The sequence below is a fragment of the Octopus bimaculoides genome, chromosome 5 (genome assembly GCF_046866305.1).
Source record: "Octopus bimaculoides isolate indiv1 chromosome 5, ASM4686630v1, whole genome shotgun sequence".
Classification (NCBI taxonomy): domain Eukaryota; kingdom Metazoa; phylum Mollusca; class Cephalopoda; order Octopoda; family Octopodidae; genus Octopus; species Octopus bimaculoides.
The window spans coordinates 77474375-77489855 of NC_142932.1; the positions used below are offsets into that span (position 1 = coordinate 77474375).

At 41.3% G+C, this 15481-nt stretch overlaps 1 protein-coding gene across 7 annotated transcripts in view; it reads left to right on the forward strand.

Moving 5' to 3' along the window:
* LOC106877418 (signal peptide, CUB and EGF-like domain-containing protein 1) overlaps window positions 1-15481 on the forward strand; it is a 381546-nt gene that overhangs the window by 350029 nt on the left and 16036 nt on the right. For all 7 annotated transcript variants that reach the window (XM_089352468.1, XM_089352467.1, XM_089352470.1 and 4 more), the window contains 3 exons: window positions 1232-1334; window positions 4585-4685; window positions 10278-10442. In XM_089352468.1, the coding sequence (XP_089208594.1) occupies window positions 1232-1334; window positions 4585-4685; window positions 10278-10442 (369 nt within the window). The remainder of the gene's footprint in view (window positions 1-1231; window positions 1335-4584; window positions 4686-10277; window positions 10443-15481) is intronic.

The following is a 15481-nucleotide window of genomic DNA, read 5'->3' on the forward strand; positions in this document are numbered from 1 at the left end:
TTCTCTCTCTCTCTCTCTCTCTCTCTCTCTCTCTCTCTCTTGCTCATCATGCCTTCTCCCCCTCTTTCGCGTTCCCTCTCTCGCCTTCTTTATCTCACATCTTTTCTCTCTCACTTTCTCTCTCTCTTTCTCGCCCCCTCTTTCTCGCTTTCTCTCTCGCACTTCTCTCTAACTTTCTTTCTTTCGTTCTCTCCCTCCCCCTCTTATTTCCTCTCACCTCACTTTCTCGCTGTCTCTTTCTCTCTCACCTTCTGTTTCTCACTTTCTCTCTTTCCCCCACCCCCTCTCTCTCTTTCTCACGCCTTCCCTCTCGCAGTTCCTCTCTGTCTTTCGCGCACACAATATCAGCGGCACACAACAGCTGCGTGGAGGCGCAATGGCCCAGTGGTTAGGGCAGCGGACTCGCGGTCATAGGATCGCGGTTTCGATTCCCAGACCGAGCGTTGAGTGTTTATTGAGCGAAAACACCTAAAGCTCCACGAGGCTCCGGCAGGGGATGGTGGCGAACCCTGCTGTACTCTTTCACCACAACTTTCTCTCACTCGCTCTTCCTGTTTGTGTTGTGCCTGTAATTCAAAGGGTCAGCCTTGTCACTCTGTGTCACGCTGAATATCCCCGAGAACTACGTTAAGGGTACACGTGTCTGTAGAATGCTCAGCCACTTGCACGTTAATTTCACGAGCAGGCTGTTCCGTTGATCGGATCAACTGGAACCCTCGACGTCGTGAGCGACGGAGTGCCAACAACAACTACAGCTGCAGTATAGCTCTCAGACTTACAACATATTTATATGAGAGACCTTGTCCAAAGCGGGTTTCATCAACAACCTTGAATACATTAAACGCTCGTTGTTCTAACATCCACTTGTTCTAACAATACGATTATATCTTTGTTCTACGCAATAGGCCTTTATAATGCTATTGTAACTGCAACAAGTTCTTCCAATACTATTATACAAAATCCCATCTTTATAATTACGCATCCAACTGAACTCTAACATCTTTTTGCATGCAATAGGTCCTAAGAATGACATTGTGCCTGGATATATTTCACCTGTTCACGTCAAAGTACCTCACCGATGTCGTTCCTCTGGTTTTAAAATTAAAATACAAAATATGCACAGATTCCCACTTGAATTAATAAATCTAATCAATATCCACTGATAACCAATCAGCAATTGATCTTTTAACCATTTAACCAATCAATTAATCGCTCTTTTTTTTTATTACAGAATCTTGTAATATTAATTGCACCCGAAAGAAAACGGAGAGACGTCTGAAGAAGACCATTAAAAGACTTCGGCGTTCAATTAATAAAGAAAAGTTCTCAGTCATGTAAGTGTTTTCAGTTCTTTGATGGAATGGCTTCATTGAAAATAGATTTTAGCAGTTATATGTTGATGCTAAGCCAGGCCCGTCGCCAGACTTTGGTGACTGGGGGTGCTTTAAAATATTCCAAATGGGCACTAATTTGTATTGCAAGAAGATTTCTTTGTATACAGTGTTTTCTAAACCTGAGGGTGCATCATTAGATAGTGGGGAGGGGGGAGGGGGGGAAGAGCCACCCATTGCACCACTTAGCGACGGGCATGCGTCAAGCATCGGTATCAGTTCTCCTGTGCCTTCTCGCATTGGACAGCAAATTGATGCCACTTGTTTCTGTTAGCTGCTATTTTTTTCTGCATCCGTCTATGCGATATTAACCCCCCTCTCTCTCTCTCATCTATTACGAATATTATGCCCTGTAGTTATCGGTCTTTTCTTTTTACCTCTGGTGGTGTCCAGCTGAAAACTGTTTTAAAATGGCATTCTTCTGGGAGCTGGAGTATGTGTCGTCTTCACTAAGTGGTCTTACGTTACCTCGCTTTAGAATGTCATCGTACCAGGCCAGTCTTAAGCTCGGAAAAAGAAAGATGGTTGGTCGTTGGACCAGCAGTCCAACCCAGTAAAACAAAAACAGCAAAAGAAGGCCAGGGAGGAAGATGGCAAAGGACATGACCCAACAATGCCAGACTCTAATGAAATTCATTCTAATTAATCTTTTCTGCTAAAAGCGTAAGGCCTGAAATTTTGAGGAAGAAGATTAGTCTATTACCTCGGCTTCCGCGTTTCACTCGTACTTAACTTATCGACTCCGATAGGATGAAAGTCAAAGTCGACCCCAGCGGAACTCACAACGTAAAGACAGACGAAATGCCGCAAGCATTTTTCCCGGCATACTAACGATTCTTATTTTTTTATTGCCTACAAGGGACTAAACATAGCGGGGACAAACAAGGACAGACAAAGGGATTAAGTCGATTACATCGACACCAGTGCGTAACTGGTACTTAATTTATCGACCCCCGAAAGGATGAAAGGCAAAGTCGACCTCGGCGGAATTTGAACTCAGAACGTAGCGGCAGACGAAATACCGCTAAGCATTTCGCCCGGCCTGCTAACGTTTCTGCCAGCTCGCCGCCTCGAAATCCATTCTAATTAATAGAAATTGTTAATTTTTGGTATTGTAACCAAGTTGCAAGTTAAATATTTGTTTCAATTAATGTGCATGAGTGTATATGTGTGTCAGTTTATATATATATATATATATATATATATATATATATATATATATATATATACATATTACTTGTTTCAGGCATAGGCGTATGGCCATACTGGAGCAGAACCTTGACAAGTTTAGTCATGTAAATCGCCCTCAGTACGTTTTTTTTTAAGTGTGGTACTTATTCCATCAGATTCTTTTTGCCGAACCGCTGCGTTCTAGCATTACCGGACGTAAACAAAGCTACACCGGTTGACAGGCGGCCGGTGGCTGGTGATAAATACAAAGACAGACACACTCGCGCGCACACACACACACACACATACACACACATACACACACACACCTCAGTCCCACTGCGTGGCACCTTGGACGAAAGTGCCTTCTACTATAGCCTCAGGCCGACCAAAGCCACATGAGTGGTTATGGTAGATGGAAACTGAAAGAAGCCCGTCATATATATATATGACGGGCTTCTTTATATATACATATATATATATATATATATATATATATATATATATATATATATATGTATATATATATCTATGTGCGTGTGTCTTTGTGTCTGTCTGTCCCCATATCACCGCTTGACAATCAATGTTGGTGTGTTTACGTCCTAGTAAACTAGCGGTTCGGCAAAAATGACTGATAGAATAAGGACTAGGCTTAAAAAATAAGTCCTGGTGTCGATTTGCTCGACTAAAACCACTCAAGGTGGTGCTCCAGCATGGCCGCAGTCAAATGACTGAAACAAGTAAAAAATAATCGATTTGCTTCTCTCCTCAAAATTTCAGGCATGTACATAAAGAATTATTATAGGTTTCTGAATCAGTCATTCATAATATTGGCTTTTAGTAAAGACAAGACAATTAATGAGGAAACATCGATTATATCAACTGCAGTTCTTTCTTTATCGACCTGGAAAGGAGGAAAAGCAAATTTGACTGTATGGAATTCGAACAACACTGAATATAAAAATAATATAATGCAGGAATCTACCGATTCTGCAAATTCACCAATACTGGCAATTTTAATCAATATATGACATTTATTAATAAAATACCTTAATTAGTACTTTTGATAAGAACACCGAACAAAATGCTTTACTCTTCCTTGTCTTCCTACATCCTATGTTTTCGTTCCTCCCAGATTAATTACCTTTTCTCTTTGTCCTTCTGAGGGTCGTTAAATTTAAGTATCAGCCTTTCATTGGGGTTTATTGAGTCGGTTATACTACAGAAGGGCATATTTATGATCTACCGACAATCTAAAACAGACTCGATATTTTTTTCCTGATTTTCTCAAACTGTCAGTCAATTAGTTATTTGTAAATGAATTTTCGATTAAGTTTTATGTTAATTTAAGATATTTTGTGCAACTAACATTTCTCAACCTGAATTTATATTCTTTGTAAATATTCCAAGATAGTTCTCAACTACTATTGTCTAATCCTAAACGCTGGTCACCCGGATAGATGGTTATTTAAAACATGAGCTGTAACGGCTAAAAGCTTTCAATGCGTATAAAGTTTACCAACTCATAAAATTCTTATAAGACTATTTCATTCAAAAGGATTTGTGTTTGATAAAGTAATATTCTCCGTAGATATACTGTACAGAGTGAACGAAAAAGAAAACAAATATTTTTTAAAAATAAACACAATATTACATACAATAAATAAAAGCTTGTGACATATGAAACTGCTTTCATGTGACATTTGAAATAGTGTTACTATTACTAACTATATATAAATTGCAGGTTTCTATCAAGAAACATTTCAAGGAATACAATAGTAATCCTTGTGTAATATCTATATTTTCTTTCAAGGCGCCGAGCTGGCAGCAAAGTTAGCACACCTGTCTTTACGCTCCGAGTTCAAATTCCGCTGAAATCGACTTTGTCTTTCATCCTTTCGGGGTCAATAAATTAAGTACCAGTTGCGTTCTGGGTCGGTCTAATCGACTGGGCCTCCTTCTCCAAAATTTCAGGCCTTTTTCCAAGAGTAAAAAAGAATATCTATATTTTCTTTCATGGCAGATTTGAAAATATCCAGTATGGCGTACGAAAGCGTTCCTTTAAAGCGGCAAGAACATTGATGACATGCCGAAAAGGAAATATTCTTGTTAACCAAGAATGCAGTGAGTACATATGTTTTGGGCATTTTTCTTTCTCTTTCCTTTCTTTCCCATTTATTATGACTGCACGCACGCGCGTGTGTGTGTGTGACTATGTAGAACTAGTTTGGGTTACAGAAAACTCGATCAGCACGACCTGATAGAAAGCTATCCTTCCAAGAGACGAGAAGCTATCCTTCTAACAGACGGATCCCTTTTGAAGAAATTTCAAATTCTTGAGATAATCTCCCTTTTTCATTTAAAGTTGTTTCCTATTGTCACTAAACGATGGTAGCGAAGATACCTTCAATAACACAGGAATCTGTATTTTATGATATTTAATATACAGTAATCCTTCGCCATATCGCGGTTCACCTATCGCGCACTCAGTACATCGCGGATTTTTCTGGCTAATATATGTAAATTTATATCGCGGTCTCCTCAGTATATCGCGGGTTTCTGCGGCCGAAAGGTATTTATTCTTTTATCCTCTTTTTTTTTTTGTTTCAGTCATTTGACTGCAGCCATGCTGGTGCACCGCCTTTAGTCAAGCAAATCGACCCCAGGATTTATTCTTTGTAAACCTAGTACTTATTCGATCGATCTCTTTTGCTGAACCGCTAAGTTACGGGGACGTAAACACACCAGCCTCGGTTGTCAAGCGATGGTGGGGGGACAAACACAGACACACAAACATACACCCACACACACACGTGCACACACACACGTGCACACACACACGCACGCACATATATATATATATACGACGGGCTTCTTTCAGTTTCCATCTACCAAATGCACTCACAAAGCTTTGGTTGGCCCGAGGTTATAGTAGAAGACACTTGCTCATGGTGCTACGCAGTGGGACTGAACCCGGAACCGTGTGGCTAGTAAGCAAGCTACTTTATTTCATAAAATTTGTCATGAAGGCAGTACAAAGAGGGGACGGACGAAGACAGACAAACATAAAAATGTGAAGTAGCTGTTAATCGATTAAAAACCGATGATGATAAATTAATACAATTAAAAATTACAAATTACAAATTACAATTTTACTGACGTGATTCTCATTGCGACTGGCAATGGATTCCCTGAAAGAAAGACATCCAACCATCAGGGTAGAACCCTTGCTTTCTTTCAGACTCCACTTACCTGGTGCCAATCGCTCTTAGCTTTCTTGCCACAGGCTTCCATCTTTTCTCGAATCTTTCTCGTGACAGGTACCTCTTCTCCAGTTACTGCTGAGGTGGTAGCTAAAAACATTAACCAACCCCTGACCAGCTACAAAGGTACCCGTCACTATTCCTCTCACACGCGTCTTCCATACTTTTCTTTCAGTATGGCTCCTACGCAGAAAAAGCAAGCCTTCCTCTCCCTGTTAAGGGAAGGAGGCGGCACAATCTCGATAATAGACTCAACCGATAGCTGTACTCTTCCCATCGATGACAACAGTTGTTCTGTGAAAACTATCAGTTCCGTTAATTCCGGACATTCCACAAATGCGTGCAAGACTGTTTCCCTGTCCTGCCCGCACCTCAGACATGTCGGCGAGACGGCACTTCCGTGTCTTGACAGTTTATCACGAATAGGTAACACCGCACGAAAGCACTGCCAAGCCAGGGATTTCTGGTAATTGTCCAAATACCCCGGCCCGAAAGCACTCCTAAACAGTTTGATCAACTGATTTTCATCGTAGCTCAGGGTCTCCTCCAAGGCGTCTTCGGACATAACTTCCACTAGCTCGCTTTAAAAATCCGCGTTGGAACTCCTGTTGCCGGCATTGCCCGCCCGAGAGAGTAGCTGAAGTGCCTGACGGCACTCCAATTGCCAGTCCCCAGCCTACGTCTCTGCTTGGTCCATGTACCAATGTCCGCTAAGGACGTTAACTGCGGAAGGTAGAACCGGACGTGTGGTGACCACACCTACTCTCCATCCAGGTAAAGCTAGAGGTGCCTCAACCTCAACGCGAGTTTTCGCATCCTCAGCCAAGGCATCCCTAGCCCACCCTTTAGCGGTTTCTGGCAGCAGACAGAGCGCTTCACAAGTGGCTTTCCTCCCTTCCATAAAAAACGGAAAAGGATTCTCTCCAACTTGTTCAGCCACAAATCGGGGCAAGGCACCACGGTCAGACGGTAGGTGATAACCGATGCTATAAACATCTGCACCACCTCTGCCTTTCTAACAAGGATAACGCTCACCCAGGCCAGGTCTAGGTTAGAGCAGTCATCATGCTGGTCACCTCACTCTAATTTTTCTCTATCTGGAGGTCTGGGCCAAACCAGACTCCAAGCAGCTTAACAGGACATTCCATCCAACGCCCCACCACGTTATTGGACGCCATCGGCTTGCCCCTCCAGGTGCCGAGTTGCAAACCGACCGACTTGTCCTTGTTAACCTTTGCTCCTGCCACCGCCTCGTAACTTTTGATAGCCTCTTCCATCACTGAAAGCTAGCCTTCATCCGCCACGATGATGGAGATGTCATCTGCATACGCCGTAGCTCCTCTTCCACACCACAGATCATTCGGCGTTCTCCCTATTGCCTCCAACTTCCGCAGCAATGGCTCAAGAGCCAACACATACAAAAGCAGAGATAGGGGATGCCCCTGACGCACTGAGCGCTCGATCCTGAATGGCTTCGAAAAGAAACCATTCACCTTCACGACGGACTCGATGTCGCTGTACAAAGCAGCAATCCAACCGCGCAAGGTCGGGCCCAGGCCAGCCTTCTCGAGGACCGCCACCAAGTACTGATGGTCGACCTTATCAAATAATTTAGACTGGTCTAAACGTACCAATGCCCCCTCACACTGCGCCAGAAAGCTTCCTCACCCTCTCTAAGGAGTAGCGTATAAGGTGGAGATTGTCGTGGATCGTCCTGCGCGGGATAGAGCACGTTTGCTCTTCCTCTACAAGTATGTCCACGACCCGCGCCAACCTTTTCGCTAGTACCTTGGCCAAAATCTTTAACTCTGTGTTTAGCAGAGTTATGAGCCTGAAATTCTCTATTTCGTCCCCCTTGCTCGGGTCCTTCCTGATCAACGTCACCACCCGCCGGCTCGCAGACTTGGGAATTCTCCCATTCTGCTGCTAGTTGGCGTGGACGCTGGTCAGTAGGTGCCCGAAGAAGTCTGGCATACGTTTGTAGAATTCATAAAGTAGACCATCGAAACCCGGCGACTTCTCCTCGGGGCATTCGCCCAGCACCTCGATCACCTCCTCGGCTGTGATTGGCCCCTCACAGCACTCAGCCTCTCGTGCCGAGAGACGTGGGATGCCAGCCAGGAAGTCCTTAAGGGCCTCATCATGATCCAGCGCCCCGCTCCTCCCGAACAACTCGGCAAAGTGCTTGTAAAGCGCCTCACACATCTCGTCCCGTCCATCGACCGAACTCCCATTGTCATCAACGAGAGACCTAATTGTGGCATCATTGCCACGCTGGGTGGTTTGCTTATGCCCCAATAACTAGCGGTTCAGCAAAAGACACCCATAGAATAAGTACTAGACTTTAAAAACTAAATACTGGGGTCGATTTCTTCGATTAAACGCTTCAAGGCAGTGCCCCAGCACTACCGCAGCTTAATGACAGATACAAGTAAAAGATAAGTCACACACATACATATAAAAATGTGCTGTATATATGTGTGTGTGTGTATGTATGTGTGTGTGTATGTGTGTGTGTTTATGAATATGTATATACGTATATGTACATATATAATATATACATATATATTAATACATATGTATATATACATGTATATGTATATACATATATACATTTATAAATATATCTATGTATATATATGTATGTATGTATATATACATATGCACGCACACACGCACACATACACACACACCGCACGCACACACGCGCACACACGAAAGGCTTCCACACTGTTTCCGTCTACTAAATTCGGTCACACGGCATTAGTCGATCCGGGGTTATAGTAAAAGACACTTACCCAAGATGTCGCGCAGTCGGACTGAACCTGGAGCCAAGTTTACAAAGCAAACCTCTAAACCATACTGCCATGTCTCGATGATGTGGGTTCAGTTTTTCAGTCAACTGAATTATTTGCTCCCGAATTTACGTGTAAAGTGGCTGAGTATTCACAGACTTGTAGACCGTTACCCTAAATTTCAGGCACAGAGTTTTACAAGGCTGCACCTTTTGTATTACATGTACAGCCCACTGATCAGACGTCTGTACAGTTTCCACCAACCTAATTTCTCACACAAGGTTTGGTTTGATCCGAGACTATAGAAAATAGCATTTGCCCATGATGTCAGATAGTGGAATCGAACCCAGCCCTTCTGTTTGCCACACGAACCATTTGGCCATACAGCGCTTGTTATTACAATAGAAAAGCAAAAGCAAAAGTGAATATAAAAGTGTGTTTTAAAATGTTTAATGGCTGCAATGACTTAACCACAATGTAATTGTTTTAGTCCCAACACATGCTCTCAGACCAAAGCACTTAACAAACAAGTGCAACGCAAAGAAAGTCAATGTTTTCTTTATTAAAAAAAATCGCATGCCATGCTTCGAAAAATGCCGGATATGATATAATACACGGCAGTAAGTACTTAACATTTATTTAAACTGATATCCAATAGATGTTTCTAGTAGGAGTAAATGACAAGCTAAAGAGGCTGGTTCCGAGTCGTATGCTGAAGATTTTTGCAAAACTATCTGAATAGATCTGATTACCATCTGATATGAGACTATAATTCGGTACTTCGCCTGCTAAATGGAAAAAACATTAACCCTGTTGACGTCAGTAGCGGGAAAATGTTGTAATATTTTCGCCTTTCCCATGGTTATTAGCAGTATTATAAGTAAAATAACTACAAGCGAGACCCAGAGTCAGCTGGTTGAGAAGTTGTATACTTATTATTACCTAATTTGATAGCATTTAGTTCTCCGTTGCTTATTACCATTACTATCGCCTTACTACAGAAATGTTTCAGTAAGTTTTCTTCTATGGTTTTTATTTGAGTTCCAATAAAGTTTGATGAAAAAAATAAAAACAGCCGTCACTCGCAAGCGAGTACGACTTAATAATACCATAACCAAGGATCCATTTATAGCATAAAAGTTTTATTACATGTACCGAGCATTCATGAATTGTATGAAAGCTTGAAAACATGTACTGAGCATTCATTAATGATGTAAAAGCTTTATGACATGTACCAAAAATTCATTAATTGTGTGAAAGCTTGATAAAATTACCCGGCCTAGTATCGAACCCACGACTTTACGATCGTACGCCGCACATCTTCAGCCATTAAATCACGCACTTTCACTAAGATATTGTAACATTTGGGGCTTTGGGTTCTGTAGTTCTTTGGTTGCTCCAGTATAGCCGTAGCCGCAGTGACTAAAACTAAATAACGCAGAGCCACAGTGTAGTATCAGTATAATACAATGATTGGTGTTGATCCGATGAATTTGTATTTGTATTTTAAGTTATCTTAGCCTAAGGCTCAACTTTTTCTTGTAATCAAATAGACGAAACATTGAAGGACTATTATAATGAGAATGTTGTTATCGTTGTTACTATTGTTGTTGTTGTTGTTGTTGTTTTGGACGTTTGTTTATTTCTTATTCATTTAGTATCCTGCAGCATTGGTACATACCATGACGTGGAGAAAGGTATTTGTGTACCCTGCAGTCACGGAAAATATCAAGATATGGAGGGACAGACTGAATGTAAAAATTGCCCAAACCAAGCGGAGGGTAAGGGTGTTCTAGGTGCCAAAAACATCTCAGACTGTGCTGGTAAGTGATCTAAAAACTTTTGTGTTGCAATAAAGCATTATTTTATTTTTTGCTTCCACGGTTCTTGATGTGAACTCGTATATTGAAGCATATTTTATTACACAGGCAAGAAACTAATACTTCGAACGCAGTATAACCGCGAAAACAGCAGAAAGATCGGGTATTTTACCCTTATAAGACGGAAAGTACCCAATCTTTCTGTTGTTTTCACGGCGATACTGCGTTCGAAATATTACTTTCTTACATTATTTACATTTGACGGATATTTGTCCTCATCTTGTTTGTTGTTAACACAACGTTTCGGCTGATATATAATCCAGCCTTCATCAGGTGTCTTGGGGAAATTTCGAACCTGGATTCTCATTCCTAAGGTATTTTTCGATGTTGTTGTTATTATTATTATTATTATTATTATTATTATTATTATTCAGGTCACTGCTTGGAATCGAACTCGGAATCTTGGGGTTAGTAGCCCGCGCTCTTAACTACTACGCCATATGCCCGTGGGCTGAATAATAATAATAATAATAATAATAATAATAATAATAATAACAACAACAACATCGAAAAATACCTTAAGAATGAGAACCCAGGTTCGAAATTTCCCCAAGGCACTTGATAACGGCTTGGAGGGTATATCAGCCGAGACGTTGTGTTAACAGCAAACAAGATGAGGACAAATATCCATCAAATGTAAATAATGTAAATAATGTGCATAATTCCTCATCTCTTAAATATAGAACAATATTACTTTCTTGGTTGTATAATACGATACACATTCGACACTTCCAAATACAAAAGAAAAAAAAACTTGTTTAAATATGTTGTTTCATATTTTTTATTATCTCGGGAGGATCATTATGCTAATAATAAACAAAGTCAACCTCGGTGAAATTTGAACTCGGAACGTAAAGACGGACGAAATGCCGCTAAGTATTTTGTTCAGCGCGCTAACGATTCTGCCAGCTCGCCGCCTTATATATAATGATAATAATAATGATCTTTCTACTATAGGGACAAGGACCGAAATTTCGGGAGAGGAGACTGGTCAATCATATCGACCCCAGTGTTTCCACTGGTACTTAATTTATCGATCCCGAAATGATGAATGGCAAACTCAACCTCGATGGAATTTGAACTCAGAACGTAATGACGGGCGAAATACCGTTAAGCATTAATATAGAAGAAGAAGAAGAAGAAGAAGAAGAAGAAGAAGAAGAAGAAGAAGAAGAAGAAGAAGAAGAAGAAGAAGAAGAAGAAGAAGAAGAAGAAGAAGAAGAATGAAAATAATAATAATACAGGTTCTTACACTCACAGGCAGATGTTAACAGATTGCATTTCAACAATAAGGATTGACAAAGAGGATTGGTTAGTGTAGAAAACTGTAGAAGTAGAGAGGTAAAGGAAGTACGTTGTTGACAACGAAGAGACACTTTTGGTAGTAATAAGAGAGGATTTATTAGATGAATGAAGAGAGAGACGCTAAGTTCTGTGAGTTAGAAAGCTGCGACACAAATCGAAAAGATTACATGGACAGTCTTTTTCAAAATATTAATGCGTTTCAAATCACTGATGAGTTTCAAACACCGAAGTGCTCCGAAAAAAATTTCAATGACTTCAGACGGGAGAATTAAAAAAAGAGATATGGGACTTTGACTTTAGCTGCGTAGGATCAAACAATCAGAACAAGATATTTCAGGGAGAATATCATGTTCGTCCGTCGGGGCAACGAGGACCATCTGTTTATCCTAGGATGACTGATGACCAGTGCGATGAGTTTTTTTAATGTCAGTCGCTATGCCTCTACTGAGTGCCTCTTCTAATTTCTTAACTAAGTCTCCCACTACTCTAGTCTTCTCTATCGCTAGTTCTCTGCCAAATTTTACAGTTTCTACTATAATCTCCCGTTTTAAGGCTACCGTCCATTGGTTATTGACGACTGCACCTGTCAACTTTCGATGGACTAACTTGCTAAGTCAGTCTCTGAAAGCTTGACGCGCCGGGAAGGATACATTCAGCTTCCAGTATTCGGGACCCTGCCTATGAAGACTATTTAGGTCAACCGTACAGATCACAAATTTGCGGTCTGTATAGCTGATGAGTTCGAATTATGGACAACCTACACTATCCCTATCTGCTGGCCTACAAAATATCCTATCTATATAAGATCTGGGAGACCCTATGCTGTTTGTCCATGTTCACACTGGGGCATTCGGGTAATCCAGTCTGAACCTGTCAGCCAGTTGGAAACGACTGAGCAAGTTTGCGAGGCTTGTGCGCCCACCTTTTCTATCCGCTAGCCCCACCCAGTCCACACGTGCATCTAAAATGGTATTCCAGTCGCCCACTGACACTAGAGAACGAGACGTTCCTAGAAAGACCTCCAAACGTCTGGAGAAATTCGACTACCCCGATCCAGCCGGAACATACACAGCGACCAGTCTAAAAGCACTGCCTTCATTATCGTTCACGCTCAGGACCACCGACTTACATTCCGGGCCCAGGAAGACCAACCGTATCTCGAGATCCAGACGTTTTCTGAACAACACCGCTACTCCACCCCACCCCCATTCCTAGTCGACTAAGAGATACAAAGATCTTAAAATCGTCATAAATGGGTGCTAAGATGTGTGTGTCTGCGATCCTGGTCTCACTGATGGTTATTACATCCATATCCAGTCATCTGAGGTCATTGAACAACCGCCCTTGCTCTCAAGATAACCCCAGGCCACTTACATTTATGCAACCTACTCTTAGCACCGCTATATTGACCTAAAAGGAAGTAAAGAAATATGTGGAGTGTCACTCACCCTCCTGGTGCCATCGGAGATCGGGTGGGCCCTCCTCCATTTCTTCGTTGGGCTCCTTTGGGAACCGTTGTAGAAGCCTTGCATTAGCATTTACTTGAGGGATCCCTATATCGTCTGAAAATGCATCCTTAATTATTTGGAAGGTGTCCAAATCCATCTTCACCATCACTAAGTCTTTTGGCACGTTGCACGTGCTAGTTCAAGAAGATCTCCCCCACCTCTTTCAGTTTCTTCACTTCGTGATAAGAGGGCCATGAGTTTTTTTTTGTTGACCTTCCTTACTAACACAACGTTACCTGCCTGCGTCGTTGATTTTTGCTGTTCTTGTTGCGTTTGAAGTGTGAATTTCCTTTTGGGATTTTTTTCTGTCTGCAGTGGAGCTTTTAGTGCTTGTGGTGCTGCAGGAATTGTCTGAGTGCCTGCGTTTGTTGTGGGTGTGTGTAGTTTCTTTGTTATCTTGTTTTGGTGCAGGACAAGATGTCTCGCCTCTGTGACTTCTTTTCGGTTTTTTTTTGGATTTACTCTCTACTCCCTCATCATCACTTTTCAATGTGGTAGAACCAGTGTCTGTTGCAACCTTCTCCTCTCGGTGTGGAAGTCCATCTTCTTTTTCTGCGTGTTTGTTTGTGAGAGGTGAGTTGTTGAGCTCGGTTGCGAGGTGTTGGCTTTCGTGGTTGACCCCCCCCCCCCTACGACGGTTTTCCTGTTGGTGCTGTTGTTACGCCTGCCACCGGTGCCGCCACTGTTGCTATTGCTGCTTTCCCTGTTATTGGTGGTGATCTTTCTGCAGCTGATGCTGTTTTTTGCTTTCCCAGCCTTGGTGTTGGTATCAACAGAGGTCTACGGACCTCTATACCTTTTCGCTGAGGGCAGTGTACTTGTAGGTGTGTTGCATCACCACAAGCGAAACAATGAGGCCTTCTTCCATCGGTGATCAAGGGTAATTTCGTCCAGTCCTTGAGATGGACATGGTATAGGATGTTCTCCAAGTCTGGAGGTTTTATTTGGATTAATCCATCCCAACCCGTTAAGCTTCTCTGTTCCGTGTTGTTGGAATTATTATTTTCTGTGTTGATATCAGTTATCATGATATTTTCCACATTATTTCTGTTTGGATAGTTGGCAGTTACAAGTGTTGTTGTGTCGCTTTTCTCGTCGTAATACTTCTTTGTTCTTTGCGGTTAATTTTATTTCTGTTCATAGAGTCTGTGGTGCTTCTGGATTTGTTATCAGTTTTGTCCTGGAAATTGTTACTTGTGTCAGCGAAAATTACATTTTCGTGACTTTTCCTACTGTCACAAACTGGTTTGTCTTGCGTTATAAAGTTACGCCCCTCCACGCCATTTTTCGCTTGCGAACGTGTAAACATTTCGCAAATACTAATATTTGGGCACAAGGCCCAAATATTAGTTCTTTTTAGTTTGTTTGTTTTTTTCTGGACACAAAGACTATTTATTGTCTTATGCTCCCTTTTAAACAATAGTATCAACGAAGACAGTAGTTTTGATAACAAAAATATCTGTCAAGCTTCCACCAACGTTCTATATTTCCAACCGGAAGTATAATAATAATAATAATAATAATAATAATAATAATAATAATAAATTCAAATTACGACAAACGTAAATAAACAATCGCTTTTAGAAGCGTTGAGATGCCTTAGAAAGTTAAAGAAGTGATTTTAAATTTTCAATCGCAGAATAATGCGATTGAGAATTTAAAATCACTTCTTTAATAATAATAATAATAATAGCTTTGCTAGGAACATTCCACATCTTACGCAAAACACTCTAAATTCAATAATACAAACTAAACAAAGCAATCCACAAATACAAGGCATATATAGCAAATATCCAATAAAATAAACAACCACCAACCGGCCGATTACTCCTAAGAAGAACACAACACACAATGCAACACACAATAGAGCACACAATATAAGCACTAATACAACAAAAAATGCAACCAGACCCCATAACAAAACAAATTGATGCAATACAATACCAGAAAGAGTTTGACTCCCCCAACAACAAAAAGAACGCACAATGCTACACACACCCCAGCAACAGAGAGATGCAACAGGTGATGCAGCAGAAATTTGCCTGAAACTACCAAATGTTGAATAACTATTATAGATACAAGCCTAGTAATTTTATGAGAAGGAGGATTGTCAATTACATTGACCCCAGTGCTCAACTGGTACTTATTTTATCGACCCCGAAATGATGA